This window comes from Talpa europaea (genome assembly GCF_964194135.1).
Source record: "Talpa europaea genome assembly, chromosome: 13".
NCBI classification, from domain to species: domain Eukaryota; kingdom Metazoa; phylum Chordata; class Mammalia; order Eulipotyphla; family Talpidae; genus Talpa; species Talpa europaea.
Window position 1 is genome coordinate 26,822,328 of NC_140080.1, and position 23,005 is coordinate 26,845,332.

General features: G+C 47.2%; 1 protein-coding gene across 3 annotated transcripts; it reads right to left on the reverse strand.

Annotated features, from left to right (window-relative positions):
- Positions 1-90: 90 nt before the first annotated feature.
- Positions 91-21,103, reverse strand: P4HA2 (prolyl 4-hydroxylase subunit alpha 2; the record flags this gene model as incomplete). 3 transcript variants are annotated; one of them, XM_084251729.1, is made up of 14 exons in its annotated part: positions 91-161; positions 2,278-2,374; positions 2,743-2,811; positions 4,517-4,582; positions 5,097-5,150; positions 9,266-9,365; positions 9,613-9,683; positions 12,626-12,802; positions 13,536-13,729; positions 14,936-15,175; positions 16,890-17,027; positions 19,741-19,892; positions 20,231-20,327; positions 21,022-21,103. In XM_084251729.1, the coding sequence occupies 14 exons, from the start codon at positions 21,101-21,103 to the stop codon at positions 91-93; spliced, it is 1,608 nt and encodes a 535-aa protein (XP_084107855.1). The 3 variants fall into 3 exon arrangements, with proteins under 3 accessions (XP_084107855.1, XP_084107856.1, XP_084107857.1); XM_084251730.1 differs by lacking the exon at positions 4,517-4,582 and adding an exon at positions 4,632-4,691; XM_084251731.1 differs by lacking the exons at positions 4,517-4,582; positions 12,626-12,802 and adding an exon at positions 4,632-4,691.
- Between the last annotated feature and the right edge of the window lie 1,902 nt (positions 21,104-23,005).

A 23,005-nucleotide genomic window follows, 5' to 3' on the forward strand; every position in this document is an offset into this window, starting at 1 on the left:
TGGGCTGGAACATACAAAGGCGTCTGTCTTGTTGAACTGGAAGATGACATGGGCTGTGGGGCCAGGACATGGAAGGGCAGAAAAAGAATGTCAGTCAACTTCCGTTGATCCACACGGCCTCAAGAATTCCTGTCCTCGTTCATGGAACCACTTATTGGAGACTGTGAACAGAAATAAATTATGTTATAATTCTGTTGGATAGTTTAGCAGCAAAATGAATGATTCCTTCATGATGACTTTTTTTTCTGGGCCCCAGGAATCAGACACAACGAGACATGGTCTCAGTGGAAAATTGCTCAATAGATGATGAGGAAGACAGATGTGCAAACAGATTAACTACAAAAGTCACCAGTGACACAAGATACATGTGTGTGTGTTGCCTGGAAACAGGCAACATGTCTAACCATGTGAGGGGAGGGAGAGGTCAAGCCCCTGAGGTAGGATAAGAATCTGAGTAGTTTTCCAGGGGAAAAAAATTGATAGACCATGATGGTTCCCATACCACAGGAGTCCAGGAAGTGGGAACTGGATGAGAGAGATAACAAGAACCACCCTGTGTGTGTCTAGGAGCCCACGCAGCATGATATTACTGATATGTGATGGGTGGGACCTCAGGGATCAAAGATGAGCATGAGGAAGCCTGTCTGGTTCTCGAGGACCTGGGTGTCAACCTTAGAGCCGTGGGCAGCAAATCCATCTGTCTGCTGTGGCTATCTCCCATAGCCCTTCAGAACTCTTGCCAGAGTCCACTCCTCTAGGGAGCCATTCTGGACCTACAGTGCTGATTCACTATTCCTCTGAAGGGAGGGGTGCTAGCATTGTCATCTAAAGCTCTGTGATATATACATGAGCCATGAATTCTTTCCTTAATAAAGACTCCTTTATAATGAATTAAAAATTTGTTTTTGGGCCTCCCTGGTGGCGCAGTGGTTGAGCACTGGGTTGCGAAGCTGCCCGCAGCCTCTCCAGCACTGGTTCGATCCCCAGCCACCATACGAGGGTCCCACATGGCGCGTAGACCTCTCCTGCCACCCACTGCTCCCCTCAGCAGTGTACTTCGTCAGTCTGCCTGTTCTGCTCTCCCCTCTGGCTCTGGTGAATTCTCTCACCCTCCCATGCTGTACCCAGTGCTTGTATAAATAAATAAATAAATAAATAAATAAATAAATAAATAAATAAATCTTAATAAATAAATAAAAATAAAAATTGTTTTTAATGCACTACTAAAGTCACAGTACTTTAAAAATATAATTTACCACAATTTTTAAAGGAATATACTGAGTTGAAAAAAATCTAATTATTCTACAAGGCTTATGAGGTAATAATCTCATATCTATGCTAATCTATGCTCATATCAATGCTAATCACCACTTCCAGAGGATTTTCAACTTTAGTTGTTTCTGCTAATATTCTACCTCATATTTCTGAATAACATGTCTATAGTACGATTTGCCTGTCGAGTTTGGAATTCTTTTATACCATCCCTAAAACACATACCTATTTCAAATCTCCTAAGTTCCCAATATGGTTAAATCACAAGTTTTAGTTTAATATTCAGTGTTTACATTATATGACATAAAAGATATTTGCACCTGAGTAGGATCACAGATTATACTGACATTTTTTGTACGCATTTTGCTTTTCCAATGTCAACAACTGCCTCATTGTTGTTGTTTTTTTTTTTTTTATTTGCTTTATCTTCAATGAACCTTTCACTATATCCCCCAAAGTTCAGGAGGATTATAAACTCATCCCTTTGTGATCACTGCCTACTACATCCTGGTCCAAGCCTCTCCATGGCATACCAGAAAAGGCTCAACCTTCAGCCTCTGTGGTTTGGTTCTAGCCTTAACCCTCCATCTCTTGGCCCATGCAACATGTCTCCTCTTATCTAAGTGACAAGAGAGCCAGTCTTCACACTTATGACGCTGCTTTTACCCTGTGCCTTGTTTTATGTGGGACATGCTTGTCTGGGGCTCTCCTTTTCCTCGCTGAATCCAGTTATCCCCCAAAGCCCTTCAGAACCTTTGCCAGAGTCCCTTCCTCTGGGGAGCCATCCTGGACCTACAATGCTGATACAGCTAGTCTTCAGGGCTTCCTCAGTTCTCTGGGCATTTCTGAGTGTGTACCCAACAAGCTGTTTTGACACATGACTAGCTGAAGGGACGGACGGTCTCAACTTTGTGAAAACTGGGGCAGCAGTTGTTTCCAATTCAGAGTCTAAGGTCAACCATCAAAGCCCAGACTTTGGCTAAGACCACACTTTAAGCCACTCACCCCACTTGCAGCCCACAAGCACAGGGCAGGCAGCGTGTCTCGTTCGGTAGTCGCCCTCCCCACTCCTCAAGAGGTTGTACCAGAACACGGCTGTGCCCTGGAAAAAAGAGACAGCCTGTCAAACAATATCTCAGAAACTGGGCTCCAGGACTTAACCCCAAGCACCAAAGAATCCTCCCTGAGCAGAAATACCTTCACTTTCCCATGTATAGGGTACAGTGTTTTGGGACTCCAGTGATAGAGAAGTTCCCCAAAACATACCCATCTTCACAGTGGAGTGGATGTTTGGAAACCAGCAACTTCCCTCACCATCCCATCACCTCCAGATGGAAGCTGGGACCACAAGGTCAGAGTTCAAGCAAAAAGAGGCTAAGGCTCCTCACATACTAAGAGGAATGGGAATGGTGGACATGGATAAGGTCTGAGCCCCACCTTAACCTTTGACCCATGAGAACCAGAACTTACCTTTTTAGGCCAAATTGCAGCACCCAGATCAGGAAAGACAGTAGCACCACCAGCTTCTACATCACTCATCTGGGAATACAAGGCATAGAGGTTGGCCCATCTAGCCAAGGCCCTCAAAACTGATCTACAAGAACTGACAAGTTGTGCAGATCTTACCCTCTCCTGAGCATAAGTGAGACTGCATGGAAGATCTGCTCCAAGGCCCGTCCTTCAGCCAAGAAAGGCTCTTCCTACACCCTCACCTTCCCTAAGCACTAATTTAATTGTGTGGCTCATCAGAGGCAGAAAGCTGAGCGCCTGCAGGAGACCCACATCCCAGCTGTCCTCAGATAGGAACAATTTGAGTCTGTATTTGGACACCTTCACCCTGTCCTGTCCAGTCTGGGCCTTGTCTATGCCACTGTGTCCCCTGAACTGCTCGGATGGAAGCTCCCTGCTGCTTCCAACACCGTGTGTGGGTTCTGTTTCTCTAGCTCCAGTAACTTGTTACTCTAGTCAGACCCTCATCTTGCCAGTTCAGCCTCTACCTGGGTGGGCAGGTAGGGTGTCATGTAGCCCTGCTTTCCTCTACAGTGAGGCTTCAGGCTAAATGGGGTGAGCGTTAGTGAGTCTGCACTCAGGCCCACATAGTATGTCTCAACTCATGACCAAAACACGAGAGCTGGCTCTCAACTGGCTGTCTTACTATTAGTTTTTGTTTTGTTTTGTTTTTTTACTAATGTAATAAAACTTGGAGCTAATGAGTATTTCCACAGGACACATACCAGACAGCTTAAGGACACTCAACAGACATATGGTAAATGAATAAATGAAACCCTCTATGCCTTCCCATAGTGCTAGGGATTAAATCCAAACTCCATTCTAGAACCCGAAGGCCCTGCCAGTCGCACCACCTCTCATTCCAGTCACTTTCAACTCCTAAGCTTCCTCTGACTCACACAAGTTTTCTATTTTTCCAACATCCCAAGCTCCTTCCCACCTCCAGGTTTCCACACTCTCTCCTCTGCCAGAAACCATCATCTACCAACTCATTTCCAGTTAACTTTCAAGTCTTCATTGACACATTACTAACCAAGGGAAACCTCTGAACACCAACCCTGAGCTACTTCTTGAAAAGTACTCATTACTATGGTAACAAATTACCTTTCCTATGTTTAAAAGAGGTCTCCCCTATTAAACCATCTGCACCCAAGAGAGACCACACAGTTCCTTTTCACCAGCATCTTCTTGCCTCCCCAGGACAAAATTACCACATAATAAAAACTGAAATAAGACACAAAATGAAAAAATGGACACAGGCTTCTCTCAGCTACTTGATGGCTTCTATCCCTCTTTAGAGTAGGTTCTCTCACAGAGCAGAGACAATTGCTCATGTGAGGGATAAACCCAAAGGCCAGTGGCTGGAGCACATGCAGCAGGTGGAAGGCACTGAGCTTTGGGGAAACAAAGGCAGCTTTTCATTAAAGAGCATCTCACAGCTCCCTCATCACCTTGCTGCCAAGGAGAGAACCCTCCTGAGCATTCATCCCACATGTCCAGACTAGCACTGGGCCCATCAAAAAGGATCCAAGGACACAAAAGTTGGGGGGTGGGGCAGGAAGGGGCACACACACGGGAACAAAAGCCAACTCCACTCCAGTCAAAATGTGTGCCGAGGGTGAGAGCTCCAGTCAGTGAGCAACAGCTGGTGTGTCAGCCCTTACAGGAGTGGGTATAAGAAAGCACTTTGGACCCAGGGTCCCTTAGGGCCACATGCTACACACATCATACTCACGTAGTTTAAGAATGTGGCCACACGATTCCCCGTCCCTAAACGCTTGAAAGCATCTCGCTCATGGTTCTATAAAATTAAGTGAGAATGAACAGCCGGGCCTGGACCCGATACTTACATAGTTAAGAAACGTCGCTAACCTATTCCCCTCCGTTTTGAGGCCGCTGTCAAAAGGTCGCTGCAACAAACAACAACTTTCACCCAAGTTTGCAAACTGATTTCACCCACCTCCCACAGATTGGGGTCAAAAGGTTGAGGAGAATGTTCCATATAACTGGATCATAAGCCAGGGTTGCAAAGGAAACCCTGGTCAGGGCATGGGGGGAAAGGGACAGGAATAGCTTTCACAAAGACCTAGTAAGGTCCTCTGCTTTTTAGATATCAGAGAATGATATGACAGGGGCAAAAGCCAGGCTGCTTTGGGCTCCCAGGGCCCATGGTTCCAGATTTAGGCTCCAGTAACAGGAGGCCATAGTAAGAAAGGGTGAGCCTCATATGGAGACTGAAGTGCTCTTAGAAGCTCCAGTCTTCTCAAATCAGCTGAAACAGGGCCCTTTAAAAACACCCATGATTTGGTTCTTACCCTGGAAAAGTCAAAGTGTGGCTCATATTGTCCTCCCATTCCATAATTAGCAACCTGGTGGGAAAAAAAAAGAATTGGATTTTGTCAGCAGCATAAACAGCCCTGAAGCAGCACAGCTCCCAAAGGGTATCATCTCCACAGGAACCTGGATACCCACACCACCAGAACCCCCAAGAACAGACACTATAAGGTGAGGAATAACCATGGACAGAGCAAATGATGAAAATATATGCACAGCTATGTCCCAGAGTAGTCACAGCATAAACAGAAAGACGGGCAACCTGCAGATGGCCACCATGCCACCATGGACATGTTCCAGCCCTTCAGGGACACTCAGCAGCACAGGGAGCCCTTTGTGAGGCAGGCTCTGCTCTGGGCCATTTGTTTAGGAGATGATGAGAAGATAATTCAAAGGAAAGTCAAGAACAAACCCCAGATTGGTATTTTTTTTCTTTTTACACCCATTTAGAAGTTACTCAGTGTCTGGCACTGCTCCTGACACCAGGCCCCAGGAGCTGTTTGTGGTCAGGTTGAGAAGGGTACACATATCCTCCATTGTCAGTGACCTGCTGCAGGGGACACTTCTGCTGCCAGGTTCAGCAGCAGGATGTGGGCAGCGGGCTGCAGAGTGGCTAAGAACTGCTGCTTTACTTCATCACCAGTGGGACTTTTGCAGCTACCATGCAACATTATTGGATTAGAAACTGTAGATGCCTTTATGATCAGTTTTACTTGCACAACGTAAGTCCTGCATCACAATGACGATTTTAGTTTCAGTAGACAGAATGAAAGACAAAGTTGAAGATGAAGTAGATCTGTTAAGGAGGCTTGCATCAAGCAGTACCACCAATGTCCATGTGGGAACACTGGGCTACAACCCTAAACAACTTTGGGTTCGGCTATTCATTCTCAGAAAGCTGGTGTTTTTTTGTTTTGTGTTGTTTGTTTTGTTCTGGTACATTCTTTCCAACAGTCAGATGAGAGATGCTATAAATGGGCAATAAAGAAGAGCTATAGACATGAGGGACAGAAAGGGAAGGTGGACTTTACAAGAGAGGAAATTCTCCCACTGGAGCAAAAAACAGTCAAATGTGATAAAGTACAGAATTTGGAAAGCATGATTTTCAGTGTCCATAAAAATAAAAATAAAAATGTTGATATGAAAAATTAGTGGATGAAAATATGCTGTCTCAACTGATTTGGTCATCAGGATTCCTGTGCCAAGAACCCTTCGAAGCCCCATCAAAAGCACAGGGAGGGGCCTCCCCTGGTGGCACAGCGGTTGAGCGCTGGGCTGTGAAGATGCCCGCAGCCTCTGCAGCGCCGGTTTGATCCCTGGCCACCAGCAAGGGTCCCACATGGCATGCAGACCTCTACTGCCGCCCGCTGCTCCCCTCAGCAGTGTATTTTGTCGGTCTGCCTGTTCTGTTCCCCACTCTGGCTCTAGTGAATTCTCTTACCCTCCTGTGCCTCTGACTATACCCAGTGCTTGTATAAATAAATAAAATAAAATAGACCATTATAATAGGAAAAAATATAAAGTTCATAGCAATATTAAAAAAAAAAAAAAAAAGCACAGGGAGGCCTGGTTGGGGAGATGGCCCTAAAGGCTGGAGGTACATCCAAGGAGGGAAGTACTAGACAGCTTAAGTGGCATTACAAATGTTTTTCTTTGGCTCTACTCTACTTGAGAACTTAAGGAAAATTTTAAACATGACTGATTAATATGCCAATGCAGGAACATTCAATTGCTGCTGTTGCTGGAGCTACAAAGGACAGCTGTGTTTTCAATACCCCTGCCCCATACACACACACCGCCCCGGTTGGATGGAGTGCTTACACTTTCATACCCTAGTTAGCAAAAGAAGCTGTGCTGCCATAGCCGACTCATGTTTTAACAGTTTTGGGGAATCACATTTGATCATGGTGCTGAAGCTTCTGCACCAAAATTACTTAATACTTTCCCTCAACACTGCAAGTAGCATGGGAACTTCTGCATTTGCAGCATTCAAATTCACACTTTGGCAAATTCCAGTCCTCAGACTCACACCTTTATTAACTAGAAATGTACATCAAAACTGTCCTCTGTGAGGAAGTATTCATTTGAATCTCTGCATTTGTTACCAAAAAAGCATCAACCATGTGAAGTAAATGGTTATTTGTGATAGAGGTCAGAGTGAAGACTCCCAAAAATTGTTAGAAATCACTTTTCTGGTAAGGTTAAGACATCAAGTCACAAGCGTCTCCAACTGTAAAGAATCTGACAGTGTAGCATCTCTTCCTCTACCAAACAGGCCCTCAACCAATTCACTAGAAAACCTCAATCACCCTTTTCCTTCTAAGTGGTCTATGGCAAACACATCAACTATAGCTGGAAGAAGGTCAACAGGTGTAGGAAAACCTGTTCCTTTCCAGAAGCCTGCAGCATTCCCATAGAGAACCTAGTGTGAAGGCTATGCTGGTACCTAGGAATTTACTGCACTGCAAGCCAACCATGTAGAATACACCTAGAGACCAGTGAGGAAACCGAGGTTCCTGTCCCCCAGACCCTGCGGGATCAAAGCTTTCAATACTGCAGACTGGCAAAGAGGAAGGAAGTAAACAGAAATGATGTCTCATCCTTTGGAAGCTGTGGCCTGGATCTTCCAGAAGAGCCTTGACTATAAGAACACCCCCTCTGAGAATTCTGGCCTTCAGATCCCTACCATCAATTGAACTACAATATGACTAGAGCCAGGTAAGATGAAGCTAGACTTGTGGTAGAAAAGCCAGTCCAAGGACAACACTGATGTTTTCTGAAGGTGTGTGTAAGCCAGCGTGTCAAGGGTGCCACTGTGCAACAGGGGCACAGGTACCACGCAGTCTTCTCAGCCTCTTGACCAGGATATACAATCAGCTAGTCAAGCAGACTACTGTCCTCAATTGGGGTCATAGGAATCCTAACACCAGTTTTGATGTCTTTAAAAAAAAGAAAAAACCTGTTCCAGGAAGGTATGAATCATAGAGCCAATAGCGATATACCTAGAGCTTTTGAAATGATGGTATTCTCACACATTACAGGGGAATGGGACTTGTGACTGAAGTTCTATATTGATGTGCTTGTTTACAGAACTTACTTAAAAATTAGAGAACACTAAGTTGGTTTGAACTGAAGACTATATGAAATTTTCAAAAATCTATTTGTAATATAGTCAGCATATTTTTTAAAATGTAGTGAATTTCACAAAACCCATAATTCATAAATCATCTTTAAAATTGGGGAGAGAATGCTAATATGGCCATGGATGCTAATATGGTCATGGGGAAGAGGAGAGGGAGATGCTATTTGCTTGCATGTGTCCAGGCAAAAGTTCTTTTCCAAGTGATGTTCAGTTCAATATTCTGATGAGATCTATGGTAGATCAGGCCCAAACGCCAAACCTAAAGGTGAAGGGTATAATCCTTAAAAACATAAAAGCTGGTCACAAAGAAAGATCCAGAAGACTCTAGAAAACTGACAGTGTCTCAGGTCTTCACTTTAGTACAGAATCCAGAAGTTCCAATGTTCAGAAGGAGGAAAACCAGTGCTGATTACAACTCAATAGATGAGAGGTTACATTATTAGGAGCTTTATCCAAAACTTTTCACGAAGGGATTGCCAGGTGTCCTGACAATCTTACCTCTGAAATAAAGGCAAGAAACCAGTGTTCCACTTTGAAAAGAGCATTCCCCTTCACCAACAACCAGTCCAGTCTTCTCGCTTCTCCTACCAACGTATCACAGAACACTTTATCTACAAGTACATTTGATTGTGACTCAGAACCATGACCTCTGAAGATACTTACATCTTTCTTAGAGGTATCCCTGGAATAACTCAGGACTTTAGCTTCTATGGTTAAGAAGACAGAAATTGGCCTGCCATACCCACCACAGATCCCTAGTTCTTGCATGACACTTGGGCACACAGAAGACACTCAATCGCCATTTGTTGAATGCGAATTGTTGAATGTGGGCAAGCAGGCTTAATTCTGGTTTCCAAATGGGAAGTCACTCCATATTCACTGCACCATTCAGTCACATTCAGTTTACTGGCCACCTCTTCGTAGGGTTGGCCTCAGGCATCTTAGGAAACCACCTAGCCAGAAATATGCATCCCGGCCCAATCACAGGGCCCCATGGACCAATCATACCTGCAATAATTCTGCAGTCTTTACTGATAGTCCTGTGATATGCTGCATCCGAAGATTCACTCGAGCTACAACTGGATCATCCTCCTCCTCCAACCAGGAGCTGGATCAAAATAAGGGGAAAAGAGGGAGGTTAGGAAAGCAGGCTTAGATGAAGTCTTGTACTCTCTCCCCAAAGCCAACACTTAACAAGCAGCACCAGGTGAATTATCCAGGTGGGAGAAGTGCTAGAGGGAAGAGCGAGGTCAAGCCATCCTCCCTTGAATAAGGACTGTGAGGTCCAGGAGGTGGGACTTGAGCAGCCACTATACCACTGCCACACCACCACCACCACCATCACCTTTGCTAACCTTTTAGAAACCCTGTAGCTGGCAACTGTAAGAACACCTGTCTTGGGATCGCGAACAGTGGCTCGTGCAAGCTGAAAGGCAAAGAGAAGAACAGACTTATCCTTCTTGGATTGGAGTGTTTTCCTGAAGAGACTGGGACCAGATCTGCCAGTCCAAGCAGTGGGGGAAGCTTTTCAGGCACTGCTGCCAGTCAAGTCTCCATGATCCTGAAAGCCAGGCTAGGACATGAGTCTGAAGCCTCCACATTCCTGCACTTCTATCAGAAGCTGGCTGATGCCCTGCAGGCCACTGGCTACTCCAGCTCCCACGCAGATCCATGCTGCTGCAGAATTATGCCATTACCAGCTTTGCCCATCCACCCATCTGCTGGACAGTCTCTTTCTCACCACATGACAATAAACCCATCTGAGCACAGACTGCACTTGGCTGCTTCCACCATATCCAGGCTGAACCTTGCAGGCTCTTCTCAAGTTTGTCAAGTCCACTACCTTTTGAAACTCAGCAGCCTTCTCTACTAAGAACCTACTACTAAAAAACACCTCCTGATGTACCAACTCACACTGAATTCCCACTCTGCAAGAAACCACGAAAGGAGACACAGTTTTCCCTCCCTTAGGAGCCTCATAAGGTCAGATGAAAGAATCAGGTAAGGACTCTATAAGCTGAAATAAGTGAACTGCTATCTGGAGGCCACGCGCCCCCACTTCCCCAACACACTTCATATACACACACAACCCGACTCCACAGACAAACACAGAGGTACTCCCAGGAAGGACCTGCTGCCCAGACAGAACTAGCACCCAGCATCCTAGTATCTAGCACGGGTGAGACCACAGACCCAGAGAGCCCCACCGGGACCACACTTCACCTAATTTCAATAAATATTTAGGGACTACCTACTATGTGCCTGGAACTATGCTGGGGGACCAAGACATGGCCCCACTGCTTTCATATAATTCAGTCAGTGGGGAAGGCAGAAAATCAGATCTCAGTAAGAGCTGAGAGGGGTAAGTTTAATGTCTGTGGGAACTCAGTCTAAAGGGTCAAGTGTGGTTTCCTGGAGGAGGGTACCACCTATCTGGGACTTGAAGGTTAGCAGGAATTATCCAAGTGGGGGAAAACTACAGGAACAGGGAAGCAAAGGATTTATGCAGGGGAGGGACACTCACAATCTGAATATAAAAAAGAATCAATGTGGACACCTCATGGAGCTGACTAAAGAAGGTCCAGAGTGGGAACAAGGAGGCCAGTGAGGAGCCTAGGGCAGAAGCCAGGGTGCCAGGTGGCCTGGGCAGGTGATGGCAGAAGGAGCAGAGAGGCACGGATAGAAGAGAAGTCTGGTGAGGAGGTAAAATTAACCTAGCTGGACACTGCCGCTGCAGCATGTGCTCATAAAACAGCCCTGCGCCCGGCAAAGAGGCTCCCCTGAGCTACCTGCAGGCCCTTCCTGAGCTTCCATTCATGCTGGTCCCTCTCTGATGACAAGGGCAGCTGCAGCTAGACCTCCTCCAAATACTAGGGCCTCATGCTGGCCTGAAGCCCACACTGAGTCTCTGGGCAGCTGTGCTGTGCTCCTGCGGACAGACAGGGTTATTTTGAAAACAGGCGGGGGACACACAGGCAGCTGCCAGGCATTCCTCAGAGTCCAAGTTAAGCTCACGGGCCCTACTTCAAAGCCAGAATAGCATCTGTCCCTCACAGGCTCCGGAAAGGAAAGGTCAGCTTGTGATGGTGAGCATGTTTGGCTCTTCACATGGCTTCAGTTCAAAGAAGTTTTCTTGACACTCTCCACCCTCACTGCCCCTGCCACACACATGGATATACCCTCCTACATAAACGCACACGTACACAGAAATGTTTCAGTGCCTAGGCCAGAGGGACACATGAGGAATCTCCCAGGAGACTGTTCCTCTATTCTGGCAACTAGGAAAATAATTTTTTCCCTAGAGGACTACAGAGCCAACCCAGGACGTGGAAGCGGGTAGGGATTCTTGTTCCCATTCTCCGCACACACTGACGAGACCCTCCTTCAGCCACATTAATGATACAAACAACTGACTCTAATTCCTACATGACCTAGAGAATGAGTCACAGTCATTTTAAGATTATGTCTAGGTGTCAGGATAGGAACCTACTTTATTATTTTTTAAAGATTTATTTATTTATGCATACAAGAACTAGGGTACAGGCCAGAGGCGGTGGGGGGTGGGGTGAGAAGATTCACCACAGACAGAGTGGGGAACAGAACAGGCAGATTGACTGAAATACACTGCTGAGGGGAGCAGCGGGCAAGTCAGGAGAAGTCTGCTGCGCCACGTGGGTACCTCCCTGGCCGGTGATCGAACTCGTGCCGCAGTGGCTGTGGACAGCTTCATAGGTTGCGTCTTAACCCCTTGTGCCACCAGGAAGGCCCCAGGAACTTACTTTAGATGTCTCTGTTGGGCCTCCTGCTATTACAATTCCATTAGGGGCAGAGCAATAGAGTATCAAGCTAAATCCTCTCTCCTAATCACCAGTGAGAGGAGAAGGGTGAGGATATGGCAGCAAGTAGTTAATCTCTCATGAACGAGAAATAGAAGGATAATTTTATAACATGAAGAAATGTAATATAAAACCAACACTTGTAGTGAAATGCCACATCCAAGAATGTCTATTTTAATAATGCTTTAGAAGTTTTGATCAGTTCAATAAGACAATAAATAAGACAATAAAAACAAACTACAAGTAACAGGAAAATAAGTTTTCTAATTTGTAAGTGAAAATACTATCTAGACAACCCCAAAAAATCGGCTAAAAAACAAAAGAGGAATAAGTAAGTTCAATAACCGGCTGTGACCTTGACTGTTGAAGTTGGTTCTCTTATTTCTCTCCCTTCTGGACCATGAACTCACAAGGTCAAAATGAGCCTGTAGTACCTCACATAAACTCCAGCAAGGCCAGCTGGGTGAGCAAACCAGTTGCCCCATGGTACCGGGGAAGAGTAACCCAAGAGGGACCTGCAGAAGACACTTACTTTGGGTTTTGCAATCTCCTTGATCCTCTCAATTTCCTCATCAGACATGACATCGTAGTACCTGACGATGTGTGGTGTGTCCCACTCGTCCTCCTCTTTAAAGGGGGCAATGAGCAGCTGTGGTGTCCTGTTGCCATGGTGATATCTACAGAAAAGTCTCTTCTGCCTCCGGGGTGTCTGGGGAACAGAGAACAACAGGCCCTGAACTGACTGATTCCTAACCCTTGTCTCATACCCCATGTCCAGCAGCTGCTTCCTCCCACCACACTACAGAAAAAAACAAAAGCTTCTTGCCTGGACTGGCATGAAATGACACCCCACAAATCACACAATGGTTCTTTTCTCCCAAGAATATCTCACACCCACAAATCCAGTGATAGAGGGTAGTCCCTCATCCATTTCAAAGGTCTAAAGGGCTAGAACAGGGAGAAGCCATCCAGGTGGAGCTAGGGGAGAAAAGTAGGGTCACAGAAAAGGCGGACAGTGTGCCTCACACCTGAGTTTCCTTGAGGAGCACTGGGGTTCCAGTGCTTTCCAAGGTCAGTGGGACCAATATCAAGCTCTAGCAACTGCCACCTGTTTGCTACAGAGACCACACTGCCCTCGGGGCCAGAGGCACATTCCCATGGTTTTCTTCACAAAAGAGTCAGGCAGGATGGGCATGTTGGGGTGGGGAGGGGCGCTCAGTAATAACTTCAAGGTCAGAAACTTTCCCTGGGGCATCAAGGGAGATAGTTTCCTGACCTATACCTCAGAAAACACCTAGACATCAGCCTCAACAGGCTCCAAAGGAACTGGGAATGATGATGACAGAACAACGTACAGAGATGGAAACATTCTCCCCAAATCTGCCTGTTCAAAGTTGAAGTCGATGTCTACACCTAGGCCCTGACCCACCCATGTGTCTCACCAGTTTGACCCCCTCCCCACGACAGAGGCTCTCATAGACATCCCTCTCAGGCAGGTAGTCCAGTGGCCTCTCGTAGATGCCTTCCTGGGTTGCTAGCTCAGCTTCTGTCTGATTTGATAAGTTTTTCTCTCTTTCTTCCTCCAACAACCGTTCGAAGTACCGCAGATTCCCTCCAGCTCGTTCATGGCTCGGGTCTAGAATAAGCAAAGAATAAGAAGAAAAAGGAAACCACAAACATCTGTTAGGTCATTTAGAGAAATTATCCTGTAAGCGGTTTCTCTCCCAGCAGCTCATTTGCACGCAGCATGTCGCCATCCATAGCACCAACCCAAGGTTCGCTGGGCAGAGCAGAAAAACCAAAAGAGGCTCTCTCTGCTTTGATCAGAGATAAGAAAGGAACAGCAGAGGGGAGATGCTTAGCCAGTCAAGGTGGCTCTACCCACCCCCAGGTCTCCCAGGAGGGCCCAAGGATATAGGTTCAGAGAGGCAGAGTCCTGCCTCTCTTTCCTGACTTGGCTGGTTACATGTGTGCTGGTTACACCTGACCCCTAGAATACATCTATTACTGAGAACCCTGGACATGCTGGCCACAGTTTGAAGGCAGGTTGAAATACTGGCTCATAGAATAGCCACATGACACTGTCACAGCTTCATCTGTGGGTCTCACAACATGAAGGAGCCAGCAGGCAGGATTACTGTGTCCTTTCTCAGATACGGAAACTGAGGCCCAAAGATGTGAGAGATTTAAGTTAAGGTTATATAGATAGAAGGAATCCAGATGTCCCGACTACCCACCCAAGTCACTTACAAATGTGTCAGAATCTACAGAGTTGTCATCCTACATCAATCTTGCAGGACACTCATATGCTACCTAACATCAGACTTAGGACCCATGAAAAGCAGCAGCACAAGAAAGTCTGCCTATCTGTGAAATACCTACAATGTATGATGTCAGTTAAGGGGTGGAGCTGATGGACTTTAAAGACCTAGTGCTCTTGATCTCTTTTAGCTCAACAGCACAAAATACTTAAAACAGCAATGTCCCATGCCTTAGACCTCAGGTGTCTAAACAGGTGAGGTCACTGTCACTGGAGCAACTCCAAAGTACAGCTTGTCTCCAGAAGTACTCCTGATGCAGTGAAGGCACTGCAGTTTCAGTTCATATTTTGGAAGGGAGTGTGGAGGGCCACAGACGACACAGTTCTGAGTATAACCATCAGCAGCTGGGCAAGAGCTAAGACCAGAACTAAAGTGGGTAATAAGCTAATTGGCAGGTGAACTGGGCCTGAACACAGTAAGGCATTAGTCACTGACTAGCGGACAGGTCAGTGGCTCAGTCCCAGGAGAGTGGGACTTCTGCCAGTTCCCTATCCACATCAACCTATCCCCTAGAACCTTACCAAGAGAGAGCAGGCGGCGGGTGAGCTCCAGGGCACGGTAAAAGTCGCCCAACTGGAAGACAGCATAACTCAGGTAGTCTAGCACCTGGGCCTTGGTTGTAGTGGCCTCCTCTCCAGCATCGAGCTGCTTCAGCACCTGCTCCATCCACAACACTGTGTGGTAATAATCCCCTTCATTGTAGGCCAAGCGGCCCATCCCAAAGCAGTCGTCCACACTCAGCACTGCCTGGTATTTGGCTCCTGCAGCAGGAAAGGGAAACCATCAGGTTCCAAAGAGCCTCTGGATTGGGGAGAGAGAATTCCCACAACGAGGAGAGCCTGGGCAGTGGAAGAGGGGCACCATTCTAGCAGAGTCCCACCAGGTCTTCAGACCACACACCTCAAAGGGCCACTGGCAAGGTGGGCACAAGCAGGCTGGGTTCACAGCCAATCTTCTAGTCTTAGACTTTCCTCCCAACTGGGAAAGGGGCCTTGTTTTGGAGGACCCCAGAAAGCCCTCCAAGAATTAGTGTTCAGGAGCATACGAAGGTCCTGTGAGCCACATAGGAGATGTCTGCTGGGCAGCCAACAATATGAGTCTGAAGGGGAGAAAAATTTGATGAATATAAAAAACTGCTTAGGTGGCAGCCTAAGGCGAGGATGAAGATAATCATTTCCAGGAAGAGTCTGTGGAAATAGTAGAGAAAGTGGCTTAGGCCAGACCCCCAAGAACACCTATACGAAAAGGACAGACAGTCACTAACGCTGTGAAGGAACTAAGAGGTAAAAGAAAGAGGAGCTGGAGCAGTGATAGACACTAAGAGAGGCCAGAGCCAAGACTGCAGTGCCACTTCTGGCCGTTAGGTGGCAGGAACCCTGGTGAGCATCCACTCAGCAGGTCCGGGGCCCATAGATAGGTCTTTTGCTGAAAAGTCAGTGAGAGAACATATGATCTGAGAAGCAGCCAAAATCAGTGTTCTAGAATTCAAGGGACAGTGGAATATCAAAAAAAAGGGAGCAACCAATATGACAAGTGGCCACCAATGACCTCCCAGAGGCAGAGCTGGTGGGCAGTGGGGAAAGAGACTTTGTGTTTGGGAAGACATGGGAACCAAGCAGAAAGTAGAAGTAGGAAAAGAGTGTAAATGACTAAAGATAGCCTAAACAGGAGGGAGAAGAAATCAATCAGTTACAGAAATTGAAAAGGACTTTGGACCCTATAGGAGGTGGGCAATCTGTAAGAGATGCAAGAATAGAGTTCTCTCAAGGGGACGAGCCCAGAGCCCAGCGGCTGATACACAAAATGCACAAGGACAGAGAAGAGACCCTAACTGGGGGCACACAGGACACAGGGCAGTAAGACCAGAGGTCAGTCTTGAGTAAGAAGAAAGCAGAGAGGCTTCCCTGGTGGTGCAGGGGTTAAAGTTAAAGTCTCAGTACTATCAAGCTATCACTAGGCACTGCTGTATGAGTTGAAAGCCGGCCAGGGAGCTACCCACATGGTGCAGCAGACCTCTCCTCCTTCGCCCACTGCTCCCCTCATAGTGTATTTCAGTAGATCTGCCTGTTCTGCTCCCCGCTCTGTCTCTGGTGAATCCTCTCCTCCCCACCCCCACACCCACCCCTCAGGCCTATACCTCAGTTCTTGTATGCATAAATAAAAATAAATCTTTAAAAAAAAGAAGAAAGCAGAGGATAGGAGTGGAAGCCCTGGGGGCCGAGGCCAAGGGAGTTCTTCCTAGTAGCCGCTCCTCTGAGATATAGGAGCAAGTGGACTTGTAAAATACATGGATGGGGACAGGGACTGAGAGGAGGTGGCTGTCATGAGAAGGGGAGATTGGTACCAACAGGAAAACTGAGAGGATCCCTGCCAGAGGTGAGGGTGCACCTGAGGGTAGAGACCATGGGTTGGCAGTGGTTCCAACTCTGTAGAGACACACATTGGACAGGTAAAAAGCCTGGAGCAATTAGTTACCTGGAAGTTCCCCTTTGGAAATTGTGTCTGGGTCCAGCTTGTATGTGTCCTGAAGCCTCATCAGGGCCTTGGCAGCACCTGTTTCATCCTCATCCGTTGGGAAAAATTGCCGCTGCAGTGAGAGGTTGGCCATAAAATCTTCCAAAGGAGTGAGAACAAGACACAAGGTTACCCTCAATCCAGGGACAGAATTCCACCTGGGACCAGAGACACCCCTGAAGGGTCTCTGACTAGTACAATATCCCTGCCTCCTCCCTTGAAGGCATTTCCCCTTCCACCAGGATGCCCTCTCTGATGGCTCTAGTCCATTCAAGCCTGTCCTTGTTTACTCCTTACTGCACCAAAAGCTTTTATGCTGCTCACTGAAAACTGAATAGAAATGGCTCCTCACATTGGTTAACATGTGGGAGTCTGGCAGTCTTGGCTTCAAAGCACTCAATCAGACCTGGAAGGTACAGAGGACAAGAAGGCTAATTTAGAGGGGTGCAGGGGCAGTCTCAGGGAAGACTTGCTGACCCACAAAATAGAAAATGAATCATGGACAACCTTGAACCAGCCTGCAACTCAGGTTGAGGATCCCAAGGACAGAGGCAGTGAACTCAGGGAGCCCAAATGGCCTGTAGGCATTTGGTGCTGTCCCCACCCTCTGGGTTAGGGATAGTCAGTAGCATCTAGCCAGGGCAAGCACTGAGTGGGACTGTAGGAGCCCAGCATGGTCCCCTGAGAGATCACAATGGGCCTCACTATATTCTCTAGGGAACTCCTTCCATTCAGACCTGCTGCGAACATCCTGACTGTGGTGTTCAAGATCACAGTCTAGAGTTGCAAGAGTCCCCAGAGGCCACAGAAGTAGCCCAAGGAGGCTGTTCTAGGACTCCAAGCCCTGACTATCAAGCAAAATATGCATCTCCTACAATCTCAGCACTACAGGTGGGGGTCAGGCCCTCCCATGTTGATTCAGGGGTTTCAATTCTGCCTGTGAGTTGAGTATTAGGGCAAACTCTAAGATCACATCTTCCTAGCCTCTTCCGCAGAGCAGCAATACCCCCAGCTACCTACTCAGGGCCACAGGATTAAACACCACTCCTCATCATGCCTTGGGACCCAGGGACCAAGAAGCTGCAACCCTGTCTTCCTCATGGCTGCATTGTCAGGGGCTCTGAAGACCTTAAAATTCAGGGGTAAGAAAATATAACTCCTAGAAAAAGCTACAATATCTGTGTGTCCCCTTCATTTCAGGGTCAAGAATCCTAAGTCAGAGGTGAAAATAACCTACTGCTCTGTGAGCCTGTCCTGTCTCCTTCAGGTAATTACAAGGTTTTCCAAAGAAGCCAGATATTGCTGGTGGGGGTGGGGTTTGGGCAGGCTAAGTCCCCCACAGTGCAGTCAAAACAATTGATTCTGAGCTCCAGGCTGAGGCTGGAGGAGGCGGGGTGGAGGGGCCTGGGAAAGGCAGTCATGGCTTCTGGAGGCAGTGAGCTCACTGGGCACAGCTCCAGCCTGGCTGAGCTCACCAATCCCTCCCCAGAGGCCACCCTGCCTCCAGCCAAGCCCAGCCCAGTCTGGCCACAGGGGCTGAAATGTCTCAGCTAGAGAGACAACTAGTCTGAAGTTAATCAACAAACTCCAGGGGGCTGATTGGTGAGGCTGGGAGTCAGGCCCACCCCACCATCTCCAGTTGAGAGGAAAGTGTTAGAAAGTACTACCAGAATGAATGCTTTATAAAAGTTCATAATCTGACGTGCTAATACCATTTCTAGGAGTTGATTCTAAGGGGTGGGCACAAAGATCTATGTACAAGATTACTATTAATTTGGGGAACAATCCCATATCTTATGACTTGACCGGTCTTACAACACCTCAGCATGAAAGATTACTAGGTGGCCATTAAAACCATGTCACAGAAGAACATGTACTAGTCATGCAGAAAAGCCAAAAACTTCAGGAAAACTGTATATGCTAACATACAATCACAAATCTGTCACCCGGTTATGTTTTATTTGTAAGTGATATGAATGGGAATCAATTAGGAAGAAGCCCATGTGCCCTGTGTGCCCTGGGCCCACCACCCAAAACCAACTTTTGTTAATTCATTTGATCTGTCAAAGCAAATGACAGATTGTATTGCCTGGCATGCATATATATATATATATATATATATTTCTAACATTTTAAAATTTCAATTCATGTGTGGAGGAAAGATTGGGATTTTTGGTTGGGTTTACCTCTAGGCTGTTGATTAAAAATTATAATTTTGGGGGCCTCCCCTGGTGGTGCAGGTGGTTGAGCGCAGCGCTATGAAGCTGTCCGTAGCCTCTGCAGCGCTGGTTCGATCCCGGCCAGCCGGCGAGGGTCCCACATGGCGTGGCAGACCTCTCCTGTCTCACCCGCTGCTCCCCTCAGCAGTGTATTTCAGTCAGTCTGCCTGTTCTGTTCGCTACTCTGTCTCTGGTGAATCCTCTCACCCTCCCTCACATCTGGCCTGTACCCCGGTTCTTGTGTAAAAGGAATAATCTTTAAAAAAAATTATAATTTTCATTTGTGATTATTTATGTTTACCACCTTTTTCATAAAAACATGTATTACTAAAATAGAATTAGAAAAAGAAATCACTACAAAAAAAGGGGAAGTGAAAACACTAGGAAAAGACAAGAACTGATGGTTATTAACGTATTAAGAAATAGGGACAGCCAACTGCCAGGTTCCCACAGAAAAGGCAGAGAGCCATGGGCCTGTGTTCACAAATTGCACATGCCCACCAACACCCAGAATCAAGACAATATAATCATGTAGCCCAGAAGTGCAGGCACAAGCATACCAACTCATCCAACACCTGCTCACCACCGCTCACCTGCGGCCGAGTTCTGTAGGACAAGGTCCTCCAGTGCCAGCCAGTCTGTGTTCAGTCGCTTCACCAGTTTGTAGGCATTCACGGGGTGGGCCAGGTAGCCCTCAGGATCAGCAGCTGACTTACTGGTCAGATCTTCCATTTTGTTGGCCCAGCTGTGGTATCAGAGGAAAAGGGAGACTAACCTGTAACCTACACCACGGGTAATTTTGCGGTAATTTCTCTGGTTAGACTGAGGGTCCTTTTCATCAAAAGGCAAAAGAAAAAATATAGTAACTCACTACATACCAGCCCCTTAATCTGGATAAGGAGCTGGGAAGCCATGTGTCCTTAGCCCACATATTTAGCCACTGTGAAGGGCTAGAATGAAGCCGATTCCATGTCATCCTCAAATCACCCTCTCAAGGACTTCCACGATGGGTATCCTGAATGGACTGTTGAGGAGTAGGAGGGATGACTCAAGGCAGGCATAGAAACTTAGAACACTAGATACCTCTTAATCTTGGCAAGCTTGGCTTCCTCCACAAGGATGTACTCCTTCAGGGACTGCACCAGGTCCTTCTCTGCATAAATCAGGTCTGTCATGTGCCCTGCAAGGGAAAGAAGAAAGAGCCAGTGAGAAATGAATAAGGTCGAGAGCCCACTTCCTTGAGGCATCAAACACCAGCATGGAGTCCCCTGTGCTAAGGGCATGTCTCTCAGAGTTGTATTATGGGGACCAGAAGATAAAGAAGGGTGGTAGGAACTTACATGGTCCCGTCCCCTGCTTCAGGAAAAGAGAAACAAAGGTTCCAAGATGCTGAGATAAGTGTACCAGGGATACTTTAAGGAAGAAACTCCAAATCTTCTCCTACTGCCATCCAGCTGGGGCATGTCACTGGGGCATGGAAATCCTGGAGACTTTATCACATGAAAATATGCTCTGAGATTTCAGGTCAGAAAGACAGGAACAGGTGTTCACTGGCCACAGAGTAATCTCTGCTCAGAACTACTCTTTGGTGCAGTGGAAAGACAGGTAAAAAGGTTAGACAGCCTGGAAGTAGCCTGTACTTCCCAGGGAGGATTGGGGTAGAGGGGGGGTACAGTTGAGATAGCTGGCTATCAGAAGCAAGTCATCAGAGCCTCAGAGGGAGAAATGGCAACTCTGCAAGTTCCACTCTCCTCAGAACTAGTCAGAACCGTGGATGAAGACATCTACCCTGAATGAGAATGAGCCTCAGGCAATGACATCCCTGGCACCTGGGCCAAGGATAGTCAGGTAGAAACAGTCATGCTGGCACATACCAATAGAGGTGAAGAATTCAGCCTGCACACAGCCCAGGACACCAAACCAGGCCATCAGCAACGTAGACACCTGAAGTTTCATGGTCACAGGGAGCAGTGACTGCAGGCCACTCAGGGTTGGTCACTGGATTAACAGAGGGAAAAAGCAATTTAGGAGAGGAGACACATATGCATGTGCACAGCTACACACGCATTAAAACAGGAAAATGCTAATCTGGCACACAGAAGCTAAGAAAGATATTCAGAATCACCAGTGTAGAGACCTTGGTGTGGAACAGTGATATGTGTTCAGTTCTGTTTCTGCTCTGGAGGCCACTTGTAATTGGGAGAGATGCTGTCCTCTTTACTAGTGACTACCGGCCACACGGAAAGGCTGAAGTGCACAAGGGACTAGTAGAATCAGAGGTTCTAGAATTAGTCCAAAAATCTGGCCCACCCCTTCTTGTTTTACAGACAGCTTGTCTGTTTCAGTCTTTCTTTCCAACACATGTGCCAGTGCTGGGGCTACAGGGGCTGGGGCCCCAGACCTAAAGCACAGTCCCTGCCCACTACAAGGGCCACAGTGTTGGAATGACAATTTTAGAAAGAGAACTAGACACAATATGCTCCAGGGTAACCACTGCCAAAATGAGGTATACTTCAGACGATTGTGCCGAAGAGGAATAAAACTGCCCCCTGCCAGTCCACAGCTGGCCACAGTGAGAGCAGGCAGGAGAATGGGTACTCTGGGCAGACACTGCTCTTCCTGTAGTGAGGTTTCTCAGCAGACACAGTCCTCACTGGCAGGACACCATTCACAAATATTTACTAAAGACTCACATATGCCAGACCCAATGCTCGGCACTTGGGACACAAAAAGGAATCAGCCACGCAGAGCCAAAAACTTGGGCTGGGCTAGACTGGGTTGCTGACATGGGTAAGAGGCCAACTGCTGTCTCCTCATTAGCCTAGAAATACCAGTATCAGCTCTGAAGACAGCAGGCACAGCCTGGGGTAAGCCCCACTGGCTGAGGACCTGAGTACACAACAGCTCAGACATCGGTCTCCCCACTCAGCACAAGCACAATGGAGGACTAGCACCTATCTGAGCCCCAGCTCTGTCAGTCCCTCCTCTTCCTACTCTACTTCGGTCAAGCCCCATTGGAAATTTACTAAGAGGAAACAAAGGAAATAAAGAAAATACAAATACCCCCCGCAAAACTGTAAGATTTATCTGGCAGAATTCTAGGTCTGAGCTGACAAATGCCAGCTCACCAATGTTTTACCTGCCATGGTTCATGAGACACAGTCACTTGCACCACTCCTCACCTCACCTTTCAGAAGAAACGCCAATCCATTGTGGTTCCAGGCTAGGCTCAGGAAAACCCATCGCCAACCCCCTCCTATCAGGCTATATCCTATATCAGGAAAAGGGGACATTAAATGACATAGTCCCATTTGTTCATGCCCCAGCCAAATGTCTGGCAGAGCCCAGAACCGGCTGGTAGGTAGGGAGTATGGGGCTAAGGAACCCATCATAGATTAGGACAGCAGAGGAAAAGCAAGTCCCTGAGAAGGCCCACAGTGGCCCTGAGGTGGAGGCCAGGTGTTCTGGACACAGGTTGCTCCCAGGTCTAACAATACTACATCTCCAGTCCAGGATTCCAGAAGGCCTGGAGCCCTGCTTCTTGCTTATACATTCACAGAGAGTGGAGTTTCTGTTACTTGTACCTCAAGAAGTTTGACTAGCCCAGGAGAGCACCTTCTGTATGTGCATGTAGGAAGGGACAGTAAAAATGCAGGGCCAGAAGGTTGTATCCGTGGATGCTGCTGGAGCCATTGACTGCCCATCAGGATGGAATGGTTGGGAGACCAGACTAGGCATGGTCAGAAATGCGAGGTCCCAAAGCTTCTCCCAGCTATGTTACCAGTTTCAATGGCACACCTCTTCAGAGATCAGATAACAAATTCAGGAAAAGGAAAAGCCGCCGTGATACTGTGCATG